We start from the raw sequence: 19,221 nt of genomic DNA, 5'->3' as shown, positions 1-19,221 counted from the left end.
AGGCCGCCCGGGTGGCCCACTTCCACTGAAGAGTGGATAGGCGCGACCACGCGTAAAAAGGGAAAGAGTGGGCAAGTACGTATGTAACGTTATAATGGTGTCAAAACGATGTTTAAAATACTGAAAAAGGAGGATATGTTTTCAATACTTGTAGGGTTTCACAAGCTAAATACTTGTTAGGAGATGCATTTTCATAATCTGGAAAAGCCTTGCTTCCCTTGTTTAGGGTGCTTTTCGAAACCGCATGGTCGTGCCTGGTATCCACTCATCAATGGAAGTGGTCCCCCGGGAATTCGAATCTAATCCCCCATTTCTGGGGAAAGTAAAAAAAAAAATGTCTCTGCCGAGACATTTTTTCGGCATCACCAATTTTTCCAAAGGGTAGATAGCTCTGGGGAACCTTAATGATTTAAGCTACGCCTACCTTTGTTCTCTTCATCCATTTCTTTACAAAATTTAAATAAAAAAGAGTTGCCAAAAGCTGTTGTACATGTACAACTTTACACATATATATATATATATATATCAGGGGCGTCGATCCATTTTTCAGATTGGGGGGGGGGGGGGGGCAAAATCATGAACAACGTTCCGAATGCGCTCGATCGTACACCCCCCCACACACACATAGGCATATATATATATATATATATGAGTCATGGTCATGAAATACAGACACGTATCTCACCAACAAATTAATGCGAGCGCGAAGCGCGAGCTGAAATTTTTTATGTTCTGACCTTAAAACAGGAAAAGCGTACCTGTTAAGGACTGTTTGTAGTAACTCATGAGGAGGATACATATCTCACAAAACAGATATAATGCGAGTGCCGAGAGCGAGCTGAAATTTTTATATATTCTGACCTGAAAGCTTGATACTGTAAGCATTTTTGATACCAATGATTAAGATTGGTATCTAAAAGAACAATAGATGCGAGCGCGAAGCTCGAGCTGATCATTTTGATATTTCGATCTGAAAAAAAATAGTTTAATGGACGTTTTTGATTTAAAAAAAAAAAAGATATATATCCAACAAAAGATTATTGCAAATCGACGTGGGAGTTCTTTTGAGGTTTAGAACTGAAAACGGGACATTCTATTCACGTATTTAATCATGAAAAGTATGGGTTTTTGCTACAGAAATGATGCGAGCGCGAAGCGCGAGCTGAAAATTTTTATATTCCAATCTCAAAAGCGGACATTTTGAGCACGATTTGAAATAAAGGACAATTTGTGTATCTCAATCTCGCTTGCTGAACATTACAATCATATCTTATTTTTGCACATCCGGAATTATTGGGGGGGCAAAACGACATGTTTGCCCCCCCAATATTTTCATTGGTGGGGCGATCGCCCCCCCTGCCCCCCCAGGATCGACGCCTCTGATATATATGTGTGTGTGTGTGTGTGGGTGGGTGTTTTGTACGATCGAGCGCCTTTGGAACGTTAATGATTTTGCCCCCCCCAATCTGAAAAATGGATCGACGTCCCTGTGAAGGAGGGCTTGGGGCATGGACATCCAACCATTTTCACTACCAAGAAAAGGGGATGAAATTTAATATTATTGTCAAAATCTATTACAAAATGTTATCTTTGTTTAAGAAATTTAATAGCTATTGCTTGATCGCTTCGCTCTCTCGCAGCGTTTTAGACTTTTTGGCCCAATACGCCTTTGAATTTTTTTTTCGATTGGGTTATTCGTATAGACTACATCAGAGAAGAGTCTCACATGACAGAAACAATTAACCATCTTTTCTTTAGATGAATTCTCGTCAATCTCATTAGGGCCGTCTGCACCATCCCGAAGTTTCAAATTAGCGCGCTATTTCTGATCCGGCAAATTATCCCGATCTGAAAAATCTCGAGATAGTTGGCGGTGCAGACGCAATTATCGCGCTAGTTCGTAGGATTAATCTCGAGATTGCAATCCCAAGTCAACTCGGGTTTATTTGCAAAATAGCGCGCTATTTTACGAATTATCCCGCTAATTCGTCGGTGCAGACGCACTCGAGATTGGACTCGGGGTAATTTATTCATGACGTCAGTCCATAATGCAATTCGCGTTCCACTTCCGCCTTGGTCAAAACATAAACACGTGCGGAAGTCAACTTTATACATGCGAATAGCGTTCATAAGCAACGATGGTGTCCCACCAGTGAATGGATTTTGGGAGAGACCAGATCGAAGGGGGAGGCGCTCATCGACGATGGTCATATTCAATAACAACACTGACAGCAGTGTTGTCTTATTCCTTCGCAAAATGTGAGCAAATAGCATTTCTTTCCTCCTTCTCTCCCTCTCTCTCTCTCTGTCGTTGCCTCCTACTCCGCCATCATATTTAACGAAGAATACATCACTTCTTCACTCGCTGAGCTGAGAGGATTGTTGCATAACACCGGTTGAACTCGGCGAAAGTGCTAGTGAAAGGATCGGAGTACATTGCTTGCATATCGCGGGAAGTTATTCAAAAGCGCGGGCCGTTGAAACTCCAAGATCCGAAAGTGCGCATGCTCGTAATATCGGGCTTGTTGCCTCGCGCGCTCGAGCAGGAATCGCTGTCGTGGGATGGTGCAGACGGGGTTTCTTGAATCTCGAGATTAATCGCGAAGAGGGCTGATCGGGCTAAAATCTCGAGATTGAGCAAACTCGGGATGGTGCAGCACCGCCTATTTTGACTTACCATTACAAGCTTTGCTTTTTAATAAGTCCCTCATTTTCATTTTCACATGCTAACTGTAATCTATAATTTTGTCTAATTATCAAAATGTGTTTGGAACAAAAAGAATTATATATTCTCCGACTATTTCCTACGAATTTGTTAATTAATTATTGAAGTATTCTTATGACACTTATTCTGTTATGTACATTCATATGTATATATGTTTGTTATGTTTATTATCAGAAATGGAAGTGAAATAAACTAAACTGAACTGAAACTGACGTGACGGGGGGGGGGGGGACATGGTGGCTAATACCTTTTATTTATTAACAAAATTTTCTTTGATGCTGTACTTGAGGTGAGGCTAAATAGCCCCACCTAAGTCAAGGGGTTTAGCTTAGTCAACTTTCTGTTCTCACAATATTTTTGCAAAGTGGGCAAACCCCACCTATAGGTATGGGACTATCTGGCCCTACAAAATAGCAGGGTTTGCTGGGTAATTACGAGTGAAATTCAGGGGTTAAGAGAAATGTGAGAAAAGAAAATGGAGCTAGCACTGTTGTCTAATCAGAGATAAGTGCTTATGAATGGCTACCACTAGTTCAGATTTACTGATTTTTTTTTGTGAAAACAGCAAGCAGGGTATAAGCAAAAAAAGTAGGTCCATGCAACAGGGAAAAAAATTAGTATGGGGATAAGGAAAGTCTGGGGTTGAGAAACTCGTAAGAATATAGCCTCACCGTCAATAAGACATGATTTCAAATCACTGTCAACTCACTATATGAAATACTTACACTACCTTGTGCCTTCTAGCATTTGGCATTTAGATTGAAGGATTGATTTAGATTGAATCTAATAGTAGATTCATTATTGAACTGGCTACTTTTGGTAAATAAAATATCACTATGATTCATATTTTATTTATGATATCAATATAGAGTTTGGATTGCAATAGTTTATTAGAAATTGTCAAATAAATCCTTTTCCTAATAAAAATCATACTGTTTTCTACATTGTGGTGTTATTGAGAATATATAACTACAATAATAATAATACATTGTATTTATATAGTGCTTAATACATGGTGTTTCTAAGCGCTTTACAAAAACGAGTGAAATTCAGGGGTTAAGAGAAATGTGAGAAAAGAAAATGGAGTTTTAGTAGTTTACCTAGTTTCATCATATGACTCTCCTCTACACATGACCTCAATTTAACATCCTATCTAAGGGACAGAGTTATAATAATCACAAGAGCAAAACTATCTGTCATTTCAATTATATATGTATTTATTATATGACATAATCATTTTATCATTATATAAGTGATCTTTTATACAGCACATTACATTTTATTTGTTTGATATATGTTTTATTCTCTTCTCCAATTATGAATTGTATGTGATCTGTGTATCATACAACAGCACCAAATATTTACAAAACTGTGCTATATGCAACAGCTTGAATCATTCTATGAATAAATTGCAATATTAATGGTTTATAAATATTTACAGATATCTTATAATTGTATTTAACTGAAAGACTGTAAATATTTATTCATAACATGCAGTGGATTATTAAAAATAAATATGAAAAAAAAGTTTCATGCATGACTGATCTGGAACCCTGTTTGAAGTAAAATTCTAGAGTATCAGAAAATATGCCCCATGCAGTGATCATCCAAGGTTACAATCCATCTTCAGAAGATAATATGCTTTTCAGATTACATGTTCTTAACCTCTAACTATCCTTTAATCCACATCTACTTTGAATTTTTTTCATTCTATTTTATCTATTTATTTTCATTTTCTTTATTTTTTGGAGTGGGGGAGAGGGAGGTTCACACTCTCTTTCCTAAATCCAGAATGTCACACAGCTAATAAGTGTTGATGATTTTAACTCAGCACATATTCAACGTGAACTTTCAGCTTCTGTGATTGACTAATGCTTAGTGGTAGTTGGCTCCCATTTGAATGAGGTCCTACCTGAAAAACAGTCAGGATTTATCACGAACTTCAAGAAAATTTGTCATTTCAATTTGCTTTCATTTACAAAGTTCATGACAGCACTATGAAAGACCAACCAGGCAGTTTATTGTTGAAGTCAATGTTTGTTAATTTATACTTGCAGTGTAGATTGCCCAACACAGCCCCTAAACAATGACTCACTAGACGAGTTCAAGAGGTAACAGCAAACTCTTTTTAAGATCACTATTATAAGCTTACACTACCAAGCGTATTGGCTTATCTCATTTTCATTCTTGATTTATTTGTTTATTGTTCCTATATTTCCTTTCAGAATTTTAAGTAACGGGATATTTCATATAATCATTCAAAAGAGAAATACCTCTGCAATAAAACTAAACATATAATGGTATATAAATTGTGTACATTGACGAGGGGTAACTTGATTACAAAAGCTGTGTTATTTTCATGTAGTCTAAATACTTGAAATTTTTTCACACAGAGGATTATACTTCAGAATTCTAATTATCGAACATGATTTTATTCATGGCATTCCTTATACAAAACTATAATCTTATTTAATAATGGATTAAATAATCCTGCTGTTTTAGTCACATAACAATTTGTTTTGAATATATGAAAACTAAACTTGTTATCAACACAATAGTAACCCACTCAACTATATACTGTAAACCTATGGAGTGCATACATTATGGAGGGGAAGTTAGAACATTACACTTCATAAAATTATATGAACTAAAAGAAGATATGTTGCAACATGCATTCAAATATGAAAAACACACACAAATAAAGATTCTTGCTTAACCAGGCCGGTAGAATAAATTCAAAGAAATTAATATTAGTAAAAACATAATCATTGGCACTCTTGTGATTGTCTACAGAAAACCATACAATCATTTATTATTGTATAGTATACAATAAATGTAGGTTGGGTTATTTTCATGCATATAATTTAATACAACACAACAGAAGTTGTTTGACTATGTACATAATATATGCAAAAATTTACAATGGAGAATAAAATGCAAGGTACAGTTATATAATTGATTCATAAATTCTACATGGCAAGTAAACACATCCAATAGATTCCTTGGAAAAATATCAATAAACCCAGGTTACAGATCAGTCTCTAAATGGGATTTTCATTAAAAAAATAAACTTGCAAAGAAATGTCAAAACATGTAAGAAACCTTCTCATGGAAAAGGTGTTATTTCTAATATGATAAATAAAACACAGGTCAAGAAAAACTTTTGACAAAATCATAAAATATTTAAGTCTAGTTCACATTACAAAGACTTTGCTTCATGATAAAGATTGCACAGAGATCTAATAATTCAAAGGCTATAAGCCAAATTTAACATATGATTTTGCAACTTTTCAAATCACACTTTTATTGCTGTCAACTAAAAATAATTTACATTTTTGTGTTCGACTATGATTTTGGTTTGTATTTCTTCAATCATCTTTTGGCAACTACAATGGGTGATTTCAAGTACGGTGTTGAAATCTGGTGTTGGTGTTGAGAGCGTAAAAAGGCCGCTGAACCGAGCTCCAACACCGAGCTGGGTTCAGAGGAATGATACCGATTGCGTTATCGATAGCACATGATGTCACGCCTCTGCGCTGCGCTGCTAAATCATCTCAACTTCACGCGAGAAGTCTCGACGACGAAAATGAAATCGGAGAGAAATGCATGAAATTCTCATCGTACAGAATACCAATGTTATAAGTAATTCAAGAATTCGAAAGAGTGAACATTATTCTTCATCAAAATATATACAGCTCAAATGATTTGTACTAATCTTAACTGTAAAATCTAATTTTACGGGGATGTTTCATCGTGTTCACCGCCTGTTCACGAGCTTGAGATTGCCAACACCAACACCGAACTTGAAATCATGATTTTCCCAATCCCTGGGGATTGGTGTTGGTGAATGGGGAAATTGCACGTAGATCGTCAACACCAGCCGCAGTGCTGGGTTCAGCAGACGACATTCAACACCAGCATTCAACACGAACTGCCGGAAATACGTCATATTTTCCGAGGTCAATCCCAACACCAGCCTGATTTCAAGTACGGTGTTGTGGCTGGTGTTGGTGTTGTCACAACACCAACACCAGATTTCAACAACGTACTTGAAATCACCCAATGTAAGACAATCAAAATTCTAAAACAACAATACATATATATAAATGGTGATGGTAGATTTTTTTTCATTTTTGTTACTGTAATTATTTTGTTTTATCATCATCATCATCAATACACTAATTTATCTCTGCGTTAAATTTTCTGAATAAATGTCTGAAACATTTTCATTAGTGGGATTGCTGATTCTAAATTCTGATTTGTGCATTTAAGGCCAGACACAAGTACATGTACAATGTGTCATATAGACTCCAGAATAATAAATTAATGGTTATTGCTCAACAGGACATAAAGCTCCTTGGAGCTTTTTTTAATATTCATGATACAATTATACATGTACATTTGTACTTTTGACATGTCTGGGAAATGCTTATCACGTATCGAAACCATTAGTTTTTATTGTTCTTCATAATGTTGACATGCAACTGAAACTTACAATACAATTAATTATAACATAGAATTATATATAGGCATGGTGGCTTGTCATTGTTCACAATTCATCTACACCAGAGAAAGAAAATATAATTGGTGAGGTCGAAACTCTGTTTATCTGATGGTCAATAGGACTGGGTTTGCACTAACCCGTCTCTGTGGTCTAGTGGTTAAGGCATGACTGTTCTAAGCTGGGGCCTGTGTTTGTATCCCGGCAGAGACATTCTTTTGGTCTCAAAGTTGTGGGGAACTTTTTGATTTAAGCTATGCCTACCATCATTCTGTTACATTTTTCACAACATTTACATAAAAAAAAGAGTTTCCAAATGATGTTGTGCATGTCTTATTTCTCACACTTATATACCAAGACCATAGCAACTGGGAGTTTTTAAAGAATAACAAATAAGGACGAACATATTAACAAATCTTTACATGGAACTTGAAATCTATTTCCCCCCTTAAAGCAACCTTACAATGAAATCATGACTCTTAATGAACTGTTAGATAATATTGAGACTCTGCAATAAGAAGAAATTAGGAGGAAAAACTTACATTAGCGTTTTTATTCAGATGGATCATTTGTTCATAGTATCATTCATCCAAAGGTTCATTTATCCAAATTTGAAATGGGGTTCATTATTCTGAGAGATCGGTGGTCTGAAAATAAAGTTTGTTTTGTTAGATATTTTCATACTGATGATCCTTGTTTTTTTTTTAGAGAATAATGAACCCCCAAGGGAAATGCCAAAAAGACCTGATAAAGAGTTATTGCAGAGAGTAACTTTAAGATACTGGTAACATAGCAGAAATATTGGACCATTTGTTAGTGTGAACAAGGCTATTTGTTCCGCTTCTAAAGTTTTGCTTGTGTGTCTGATGACAACTCTTCTCAATGCTGAAACTGCTTATTAGATAGGACAATTGATTAAATCAAGGTTTCAACCACAGTATCTATCTTTCTATAGGGTAAGTTTAGGTTTTGTACTTTTCTTCTGAGCAGAGACATACCATAGTAATAATAAAAGATACAATGTATGCATACAATGTATCAATTGACAATTGTAATTCCTTGGATAACAAATCACAATGTTTTCTAGAAAGATAAGATTATATTCATAACTAATCAGCTTAGTTTTAAGGGTAATTTCATGATGAATACATTCATGAATTTGGAGAAAAAAAACAGATATAAACATTCAGCAATGACTGAAAGTTTTACTGAACTCAGAAAGGCAACAAAGGATTAAACCCTAAATACCTAATCATGGTAAAATTTCTTTACCGATTAGGAAAACAATTTAGTCAATCTTACTTGCATGCACAGTTTCAATTCTAGGAAAGCTCTATGAATGATATAAATATTAGATACAATAGACACAAACTTTTACCTCAGTGTAAAAATATTGCTGAATTGAGGGTGATAACAACATAATTAACCATAAATATAATTTGTTTATAAAGAAAGCAATCTTGATTATGTTGCCAATTTTATGGTTATACTTTTGCTGTTCAGAGAGTTATATATATGAATACCAGCAATCAAAACTAAATCCTGCTTCAAAGAGTAGAATGAAGACTGCCCTCTATTGGCGCTCTATTTGACTGTGTTTCCTATGGTCTTTGATCATTGTTTAGCAGCTGGAAGCAGTGATCTTCATTGCAGTGTTGTTATCCGATTTCCCAACCAGTATACGTAACTTATCACCAGTATTCTTGATCAGATTCATTGCACTGATGATGGACAAAAAAAGAAAGAAAGAAATTTGAAGAAAAATTAATAGAAAATGCAAATGACAATTGATCTGGTTCCATGCAAAGGGGCTGTGCTTCATAATTACATATATGCATTATGTGTGTAAAAAATAGTTTTAACAATTACTTTTGAGTAAATTATGTTGTGGAAATTCACATGATACATGTACTGCTAAGTTTTTTTTTCATTCAAATCCCATTTTCCTCTTATTTTTTCTGCGTATTAACTTTTATTTTCTTGATGATTTCAATTGTATTTTCTTCCATGCTTCCATGACAGACCATCTCAAACTGTATATCAATTACAGATATTTATCCTCTTTGGAATTAGGAAATCATTTCAATACAGGTACATAGCACAAACTTTCAGAATGAAAAATTAGAGTTAAAGTGGAATGAAACCTTTGGAATAAGTAGGCTTGTGTCGAAACAGAAAAATCAAAGAAAAAGAACAAAGAAAGTTTGAGAAAAATCGGACAAATAATGAAAAAGTTATGAGCATTTGAGTATTGCAATCACTAATGCTATGGAGATCCTCCCATTGGCAATGCGACAAGGATGTGTGATGTCACATGTGAACAACTTTCCCTGTGAGGGACTATAAAATACCCCTAAGATGTAATTTTTTGCACTTTCTTATGGTGATACAAACTCTTTATCCATGATGTATTTTTTAAAACTCGGTATTACATGCCCTCCTATAGAAAGAACACATGATCTACTGATAGATGTGATAAAAGAGGCAATTTAAGCAAAATATATACTAAAGTAATGGGGAGAGTTGTTCATAAGTGACATCACACATCTCTGTCGCATCGCCAATTTGAGGATCTCCATAGCATTAGTGATCGCAATATTCAAATGCTCATAACTTTCTCATTATTTGTCTGATTTTTCTCAAACTTTCGTTGATCTGTTTCTTTGATTTTTCTGTTTTCACACAAGCTATCTTGTTCCAAAGGTTTCATTCTCCTTTAAGAAGAACAGGGCAACCTATTACAAACTGTTCTTCAATATTAAACATATTCTATGTTGTTCAGTATTACTTTAAAATACAAGGGTGGTATTCTGAGATTCAATCTGTAACTTTTCTTATTTCATCTTTGCAATGAAATTTGTTCTCTATGATCACTTTTAATCTCTCAGATAAAATAAGAAATCTTATCAGAGAATTGAATCTTACGTATGTAAATATGATACGCAGCAGAGCAGTGCCTGCGTAGACAGAGGCGTCGATCCTGGGGGGGCAGGGGGGGGCGATCGCCCCACCAATGAAAATATTGGGGGGGGCAAACATATCGTTTTGCCCCCCCCCCAATAATTCCGGATGTGCAAAAATAAAATAAGATTGTAATGTTCAGCAAGCGAGATTGAGATACACAACTCGTTCTCTATTTCAAATCGTGCTCAAAATGTCCGCTTTTCAGATTGGAATACAAAAATTTTCAGCTCGCGCTTCACGCTCGCATCATTTCTGTAGCAAAAACCCATACTTTTCATGATTAAATAGGTGAATAGAATGTCCCGTTTTCAGTTCTAACCCTCAAAATAACTCCCGCTTCGATTTGCAATAATCTTTTGTTGGATATATATCTTGTTCTTTATAAAAAAAAAAAAGGCCATTAAACTGTCATTTTTTTCAGATCGAAATATCAAAATTTTCAGCTCGAGCTTCGCGCTCACATCTCTTTAGAAATGCGAGCTTTTAGAGAGAGATTTGTTCTTTTAGATACCAATCTTAATCATTGGTACCAAAAATGCTTAGAATATCAAGCTTTCAGGCCAGAATATAAAGAAATTTCAGCTCGCTCTCGGCACTCGCATTATCTGTGTAGTGAGATATGTATCCTCCTTATGAGTTACTATACAAACAGTCCTAAACAGGTACGCTTTTCCTGTTTTAAGGTCAGTATACTAAAAAATTTCAGCTCGCGCTCCGCGCTCGCATTAATTTGTTGGTGAGATACATGTCTGTATCTCATGAGTCATGTATACATATACATATATATATATAATATGCCTATGTTTGTGTGTGTGTGTGTGTGTGTGGGGGGGGTGTTTTGTACGATCGAGCGCCTTTGGAACGTTGATTCATGATTTTGCCCCCCCAATCTGGAAAATGGATCGACGCCCCTGTGCGTAGACATATCCATCATATATCTAACCATTATCTAACCCATGATGTGCTTGCACGCTTGTTACTTTGAAGAACAAATGCAATAAACTTAAAACAGGTTGGGGGTCTTTTTTATCTCTGTGATACTCAATTTCAACAATACTTCTAAGTTAATTTGTTGAAAAATAATGAAATGAAAATATAGGAAATTACATAGACACTCTAAGTACCTCTACTACTAACCTATCATAGTCTACCCCTACTAGACACTCTAAGTACCTTTACGACTAACCTATCATAGTCTACCCCTACTAGACACTCTAAGTACCTCTACTACTAACCTATCATAGTTTACCCCTACTAGACACTCTAGGTACCTCTACTACTAACCTATCATAGTCTACCCCTACTAGACACTCTAAGTACCTCTACTACTAACCTATCATAGTCTACCCCTACTAGACACTCTAAGTACCTCTACTACTTACCTATCATAGTCTACCCCTACTAGACACTCTAGGTACCTCTACTACTAACCTATCGTAGTCTACCCCTACTAGACACTCTAAGTACCTCTACTACTAACCTATCATAGTTTACCCCTACTAGACACTCTAAGTACCTCTACTACTAACCTATCATAGTCTACCCCTACTAGACACTCTAAGTACCTCTACTACTAACCTATCATAGTCTACCCCTACTAGACACTCTAAGTACCTCTACTACTTACATATCATAGTCTACCCCTACTAGACACTCTAGGTACCTCTACTACTAACCTATCGTAGTCTACCCCTACTAGACACTCTAAGTACCTCTACTACTAACCTATCATAGTCTACCCCTACTAGACACTCTAAGTACCTTTACTACTAACCTACAGTATCATAGTCTACCCCTACTAGACACTCTAAGTACCTCTACGACTAACCTATCATAGTCTACCCCTACTAGACACTCTAAGTACCTCTCCGACTAACATATCATAGTCTACCCCTACTAGACACTCTAAGTACCTCTACTACTAACCTATCATAGTCTGCCCCTACTAGACACTCTAAGTACCTCTACGACTAACCTATCATAGTCTACCCCTACTAGACACTCTAAGTACCTCTACTACTTACCTATCATAGTCTGCCCCTACTAGACTTGTACCATTGACTGCTAGAATCCTATCACCAACTCTGAGTTTACGACATTGGTTAGCAGATCCACCAGGTAGTACCTTACAGATATAGATCCCAGGAGATTTCAACACAGTGTGCTACAAAAGTAAAATAAAAATAGTTTCATGTAACAATATCCAATTTCTCTTTTAATCATTGCTTTGTCAAGCGTTATAAACCTTCCTACATTTTTCTTGGATATTGAGCAAATAATCACCATTAGTGAAGGTGATAGGTAAACTATCACTTTCGAGGCAAGGTGGATGTATGTATCTTTCAGAAGCGAGGCTGAGAAAAGATAGCTCGCCGAGGAGTTTGCATTGTCACCTACAATCAAGAGGTGATTTTATGCTTTATATTCCATATCTGAAACCCCTATAAAGATGAAACCAATATTCGTACTTCTCTACAATAAGGAATTTTGATTAAAACAAATAGGTTTCCTCATAAAAAAATCACTATAATTGATGCCTTTTTTTAATGCCAGTGTGAATGTAAACTACGTGCAAACATCTAGATCTTGCTCAAGCAATATGATTGTGACCTCACAAAGGAATTTTATCCTCACAACAAAGCAAATGAGAGGCAATTTTTGTGAAGTTCTACTAGAAGTGCGCATGTATGTCTGCAAGCACATATATATATATATATATATAGATCTTGCAAGATTGTCACTGCATGTGGTGGAGAAATATGGAACAAATAAAATTGAGGGGCAAAATAGTACTCAAAATAATCATGACAAGAGTGATGATAATTGATCCAACCACCCTTTATCACGTGACTGATTTTGACCAATCCCATAGCAAGATTCTTAGTTTGTCAAATATAAATAAAAATAACTATTTAGTCAAATGGAAGGAAGCAATCCATCATTTAATCAATATTGATGTATTTCATAATTTCTTTTATGACAAAAAACCCAACAATGTAAAACCAAGTACATAATGATTGTTGTCACAAGACCATACTCTCAAAAGACTGCAAACTTTATATTAACATAGGACATTATTGTGGCAATATATTTACTGGTAATGGAGAATATCCCAAGCATTCGGGGGGGGGGGGGGTGAATCTTAAATGAGTATTTTTACATCTGTGTGCAGGGTAGATGAAGGCCATTAGTGTTAGTTTGACAATCTCTTACCAGTCCATCAACTAGTCCAAGCCCAAGACCAGACTCTCCCTTCTCTAGATCCACTACAAAGACATCATCTATAGAATCCTTGCGTTGCCTGAATGATGATGATGACCATTCACTTTGAGGTGATTCATTGGTCCAACTCTCAGGAGTGGCAAGGCTACCTGTTGACTCTGATCCTGGGCGGTCTTCATGCCAGAAACTCAGGTCGCTGTTGTCTGTCGGGTATAAAGCATAACTGACATTAGAAAGAACTCTTTGGAAAAATGGAAGAGGTATTAAACTTTAATCTTCTTAACATCACCTAGGTTTTCTATTTGAACAGTTCATAGTTACATATCGAATCACAGCCAAGATAAATGAACCGTTTAGTGAAAAACATCCCTCTTTACAGTTGTATTTTGCTAGCTTTTAAATGTTCGGTAAAACAAGAGGAACACATCTGGCAGCAGTGCTGACTTTGAAAACCGCAATAGAATATTTATATACAAAAAAACAAACAAATCACATGTTAATACAATACTATGTTCATTGACCCTAAATGACATTTGAGCTTGATCATGTGACCTAGGACTTGTGTTAGATGATCAGTGATACTTGATTACACCTATGTCCACATTTTATGAACTGTATCCATAAACTTTTAAAGTTATGATGGAAACTCAAAATATACCCCCAATTTGGCCACAGTTCATTGACCTTAAATGACCTTGGTCATGTGACCTGAAACTCATGCAGGATGTTCACTGATACTTGATTACTCTTATGTCTACGTTTCATGAACTAGATCAGTAAACTTTCAAAGTTTTGATCGCAAATCAACAAATACCCCCAACGTAGCCAAAGTTCATTGACCCTAAATGACCTTTGACCTTGGACATGTGACCTGAAACTCAGAGGGGATATTCAGTAATGCTTAATTACACTTATGTATAAGTTTCATGGACTAGGTCCATATACTTTCTAAGTTACGATGACGCTTCAAACATTTAACCTTCGGTAAATATTTCAATGTTGACGCTGCCGCCGCCGCTGTCGGAAAAGTGGCACCTTTTACAGTCTTGCTCTGCTTTGCAGGCGAGACAAAAATGAAAGTCAATTTCTATGCCAACTTTGAGCATATCATTATCAAATTATTGAACAATGTACATTCACTTGCTGTGAAATTGTACTTTTCAAGTCTAAAGAATATGTTAAAATACCTTGGCAATCAATCCCTTTCAGAAGTTCCTCTAGCCCTTCTCCATCTAGATCCACATTGTTGTTGCTCATATTACTGCTTAGAGCTTCCCCCTTTTCTGCTCCAATTACTTTCTGATTTTCTTTACTGTCATTCACCACCCTTCCCTTGACTCCATTCTCCAGGGTCATCTCAATATCTTTGCCCTCCAGTTTGAAGACCTCCTGCTTGATCCTATCGCCTTGTTTTACTTCTTCCTCTCTCCTCTGTTTCTCTTCTGGGGATGATTCAAATCCTAATGGAGGAGCTATGACATTGAGGTTTCCATTGGTGGCTGCGGATGGAGTGCGAGGGAGCTGGAAGCCATTCAAAGCTGGTCTTGTCTTTGGTTTGGGAGGAGGTGGAGGTGGTGAGGAATGTTTCTTATGATCGGTAGTTGATATCGCTGATGATGGAAGAGATGGACTTTGCTTGGTGATGGTTGATGTTGAGATTCTTGGTGATGGAGGAATAGATGCAGGTTTGGGCGAGACTGGTGGCGGCGATGGTAGGAAAACTTCACCATCTTCCTCTAATATGACATCCTGAGTAATGTGGGATATACCATTCTCTATGTCCATCCGATGAGGTTTGGGTTTTTTATTCTTCAGGATTGGCTTGACAACATGATTCATCAGTGCACCCTTACAGCCATTCTCTGGCTTCCGATCTGCAACCATCAACCTACTACCGTGTCCATTCTCACTAATTCCACTCGTCAAAAGAGTTCTTGAACCATTTGTATCAGTATCAACCTTAGGTACCCTTGTAGCTACATTTGGCATTGATGGAGAGCTATAACTCTTGACAAGGGGTGGATGTGGCTTATGGTCTGGCAATGCAGAAAGAGATGTCTGTCTTCTGGCACTTGGCCTTGCTCTGATGTTCCTTACATTGTTGTTGACTTCTCCATTCAGAGATAATTCCTCCATGAGTTTTTGGCATCTCTGGTCGATTCCACCTTTCGCTTGATGAACTTTCACACCTTTCTCTTCCTCCATGTTATCATCAAGAATAGCCCCCGCATCTTTCTCATTTGTAGGCCAAGAAGAGCATCGAGATCTGATCTTGGGCATGACTGTTTTTTTCCTCTTGTCCCTAGATGGAATATCTTCCTCCGGACCTGTTGTCTCTTCCATTGATGACTCCTCATCAAACACCGGTAGATTCATATCTCCATGATCTTGAAGGAAGAAAACAGGAAGAAATGACAAATCATTAATTTAATGATTTGGGTTTTTATCAAATATAAATAAGAAACAGGGCCATTACAAAATGAATATATTTATCATATGAATAAGCCCATATATCTCATTTTGGTTTTAACGTTGCTGAGAGGAAATACACACTCTAATCTCAACATTCCAAATATTCTTACAGGATAGAGCTGTACTCTAAATATTATTACTGATAGTGTGTCCTTTGTTCGATAAAAAAATATCGGGTCATAACCAATAACATTATGACATTCACCCACGGTTGTAATTTAGTCCAGAGTGATATCATGATCTATATATACACACTTAATTATAAAAGTGAGGAGACATACCAGTCATGATTCTGATCACAGGAAAGTCATATTGTAATTATGTACTAGAATTCATCCAAATTTGCTATTTTTATTATTATATTAATATAATGTAATCAATAGCAGTAAGTGAACCTGGTAGACATCTATCAGCAATCTTATCTCCGGAAAGCCCTCCTAATGCATGTTTCCATCTCCTGATTAACTATGTAATTTATATTGACATTATCTAATTAGAAGCAATCAGGAGACATGACATTTACCAGTCTTTATTCTGATCTTTGGGAATTCTTTATGGAGCGCCTGAAGTATATCTCTGAATCCTGGCAACAGTTCACAGACATCACATCTTAGATCAAGTTGGAATGCATCGGTAGGCAGAACCAGAGGTGGATGATCATCAAAGCTTACCAGGATTTCCTCTGAACAGCAAACAAAAATAACAATAACAATAAAGACTGCAAATTTGCATTGCTGTGCAGAAAAAATGTATCCCCCCCAAAAAAAAAGACGAGAGAGAGAGAAAACACACATAGAAGAAACAGAGCCACAACTCAAGACAGTAAAAGAAGTAACATAAAACAAATTTGAAATATATCTTGACTAAAAAGAGTTGAAACAAAGTTGCCCGGAGTGCAAAACATGACTTTAGGTCAAGGTTTGTAATCATAATATTCTATGAAGCATATTAAGGAAACAATTCATCTCATCAATCAAAACTCTGAATTGTGTGGAACTGTGCTTCAAATACCCTTAAAATGAGGAGATTGAAAACAGATAGATGTGATCTATTGGTTGTGACAGCAAAGGAAGGTGGGATTACGCAGATAAAATTAAATTATAATAGATCATGGGACACCATACTTCCAGTAGGGAGGAAGGGAGGACAGGACAGTCATAATGTTTAAGATCTGAATATACAGAGAGATAAATGGTTATTTACTTATCATGAGAAAAAATGGACAAATAAATAAACAGAGAAACATGGTGAAAAGACATCTATATTGACCAATAAACAGACAGGCTTACAAAAATATAAAGAAAAGAAACAAATAAAGCAATGAGAGTAGAGGAGAGGAGTACAATGATATTGAATATGAAGGATAATGATATGCAAATATTATATAAGTAAATTATATCTAGTTATGATGAAAATAAACTTAACATATCATAGAGGGGATATAACAATTTAAAAAAAAAGAAGAAAACTACAAAATAAAGATGGCTTGATTGGAAGGAAATTAGATGTGATAAAATAAAAAAAAAACATTTGATATATAAACAATTAAAACCCAAACAACTGGAGATTTTGAATGATTATAAAAGTGCAGATGACGTTGGTAATAATGAAATATGTCCGAATATTTCCTAAAATGTAATATATGTTTACTATGGGGGCCTTACATGAAAATTTCCCTAGGTAGATACTGAAAACTATAAATATGAAACAGATCAAAGAAACATGAAAATCCAGACAAGAATTATTATGAGCTCTCATATAAGCAAGAAAAATAAAAATTTTCCAATCTGCCAGAGTTGATTTGCAGAACTTCATTTGCTGGAATAAAGTCTTTACAACTAATGTTGATTACAAAAGGCTTCTATTACATGTATTCAGATAATGAATTTGATCTAATACAGAAAGTGAGAAGAAATATCTTTGATTTCATTTTTTCCCTCCTGCTCAATGTTCTCGTCTGTTCCATGGCTCACATACAAAGCCTATTCACATTTCATTAGTGAGGTAATCTCAGGCATAGGCAAGGGTGACAATCATTTTTAACAGGAACACTTTACAAAAATATGAAGAATCCTACATATAAATATACCCCTAATAAAGAAAACTTGTAGGTGTTCTTATAATATCAACACAACAGATGAGTTCTGACATCCTACAACTTTTTCTTCAAATGATATATCATTTGACAGTTATGAACAATTTGAAGTAATGGGCTAAATCTGAGGGTAGTGACCCCTATCACAATGACTATAAGTTCTAATTATTAAGATGATTATCCCATTCAGTCATCATCCTATTCTTCAGCTGTGATAATTCTAGTACCTTTCAGCATTGTACATTCATCTTTCCTATCATTACCACTTATAATCATTGTCATTATTATCTTGATCATTCTGGTGGATATCTTTAGGTGGTTTCAGACCGCCTCGAAGTTCGTCAGTTCCAGGTATTCTCTGATCGGGAAATTTACCCCGATCAGAAAGTACCAGGTATTTTGGTAATGTGAAAGCAAACTACGCGTAATTTCCCTGAAAGAAAATACCCGCTAAATAATAGGTACTTGGCGAAATTACGAGAACTTTCGCGGGGATTTTTCCAAGGTCGCAGGTATTTTTTAGCCTAAAAATGTTCTCGTAATTTAACAGGGATTCTTGTGATCGAGGCGGTTTGAAACCGCCTTTATACTACAATGTATGAGGGTGAGCAAAAGGATAGGTCAAACAAGGCATGGAATCCAGTAGCTTGTACCAAGATAAGAAGGGGGGGGGTAGACTTTCTTCCTTCCTCAGCAAAATAATAATCATAATAACGGTTATTTATATGCGCTATACACACAAAGTATCACAGCGCTTACAATTGTCCAAAGTAAAATATAAATCTTAAGTAACAAAAAAGTATAGAATTGTATACATTAACTCAACTGCGTCCAGATGAGGCCTGGTGGCCTCTTGAGAAAAATCAGACAAGCACAATGCTGAAAACTTGCTTGCTGCTTCACCTACAAAATATTGAACCTGCACTCAGCTCAACATATGCATTGGAATAGCAATGAGAACCGTAGACACAAGGATTACAGACATTGCAAGTTTATTGATCTCATTGGATACTATTTAAAACAAATGATTGATAATAGGAATTTAGTATTGGGTATGAAAGATTCATATATTTTTGTTTACTCTTTTGTAGATGTTTTGACCCAAAGCGACAATATCCGATTTATGAGTAAAGAAGGGAGATGGGGCTAAAGATCTATTCATTTCCTATTATTACTTTAGGGCCGTCTGCACCATCCCGAGTTTTCAAATTATCGCGCTATTTCTGATCCGACAAATTATCC

General features: G+C 36.0%; 1 protein-coding gene across 1 annotated transcript in view; it reads right to left on the bottom strand.

The window, feature by feature from the left end:
• Nucleotides 1–6,885: 6,885 nt before the first annotated feature.
• The window catches only part of LOC129269587 (tyrosine-protein phosphatase non-receptor type 13-like), a 34,884-nt gene continuing 22,548 nt past the window's right edge, over nucleotides 6,886–19,221 (bottom strand). Inside the window, exons 5-9 of the mRNA XM_064105771.1 lie at nucleotides 16,408–16,566; nucleotides 14,600–15,799; nucleotides 13,404–13,615; nucleotides 12,215–12,354; nucleotides 6,886–8,947 (exon numbers count right to left, since the gene is read on the bottom strand). Of these exons, the coding sequence (XP_063961841.1) occupies nucleotides 8,848–8,947; nucleotides 12,215–12,354; nucleotides 13,404–13,615; nucleotides 14,600–15,799; nucleotides 16,408–16,566 (1,811 nt within the window). The 3' untranslated portion in view covers nucleotides 6,886–8,847. The remainder of the gene's footprint in view (nucleotides 8,948–12,214; nucleotides 12,355–13,403; nucleotides 13,616–14,599; nucleotides 15,800–16,407; nucleotides 16,567–19,221) is intronic.

Source organism: Lytechinus pictus, chromosome 10 (genome assembly GCF_037042905.1).
Source record: "Lytechinus pictus isolate F3 Inbred chromosome 10, Lp3.0, whole genome shotgun sequence".
NCBI lineage: Eukaryota > Metazoa > Echinodermata > Echinoidea > Temnopleuroida > Toxopneustidae > Lytechinus > Lytechinus pictus.
Note: the sequence above shows the minus strand (reverse complement) of the source record. Positions and strands in the feature narration are given on the sequence as shown.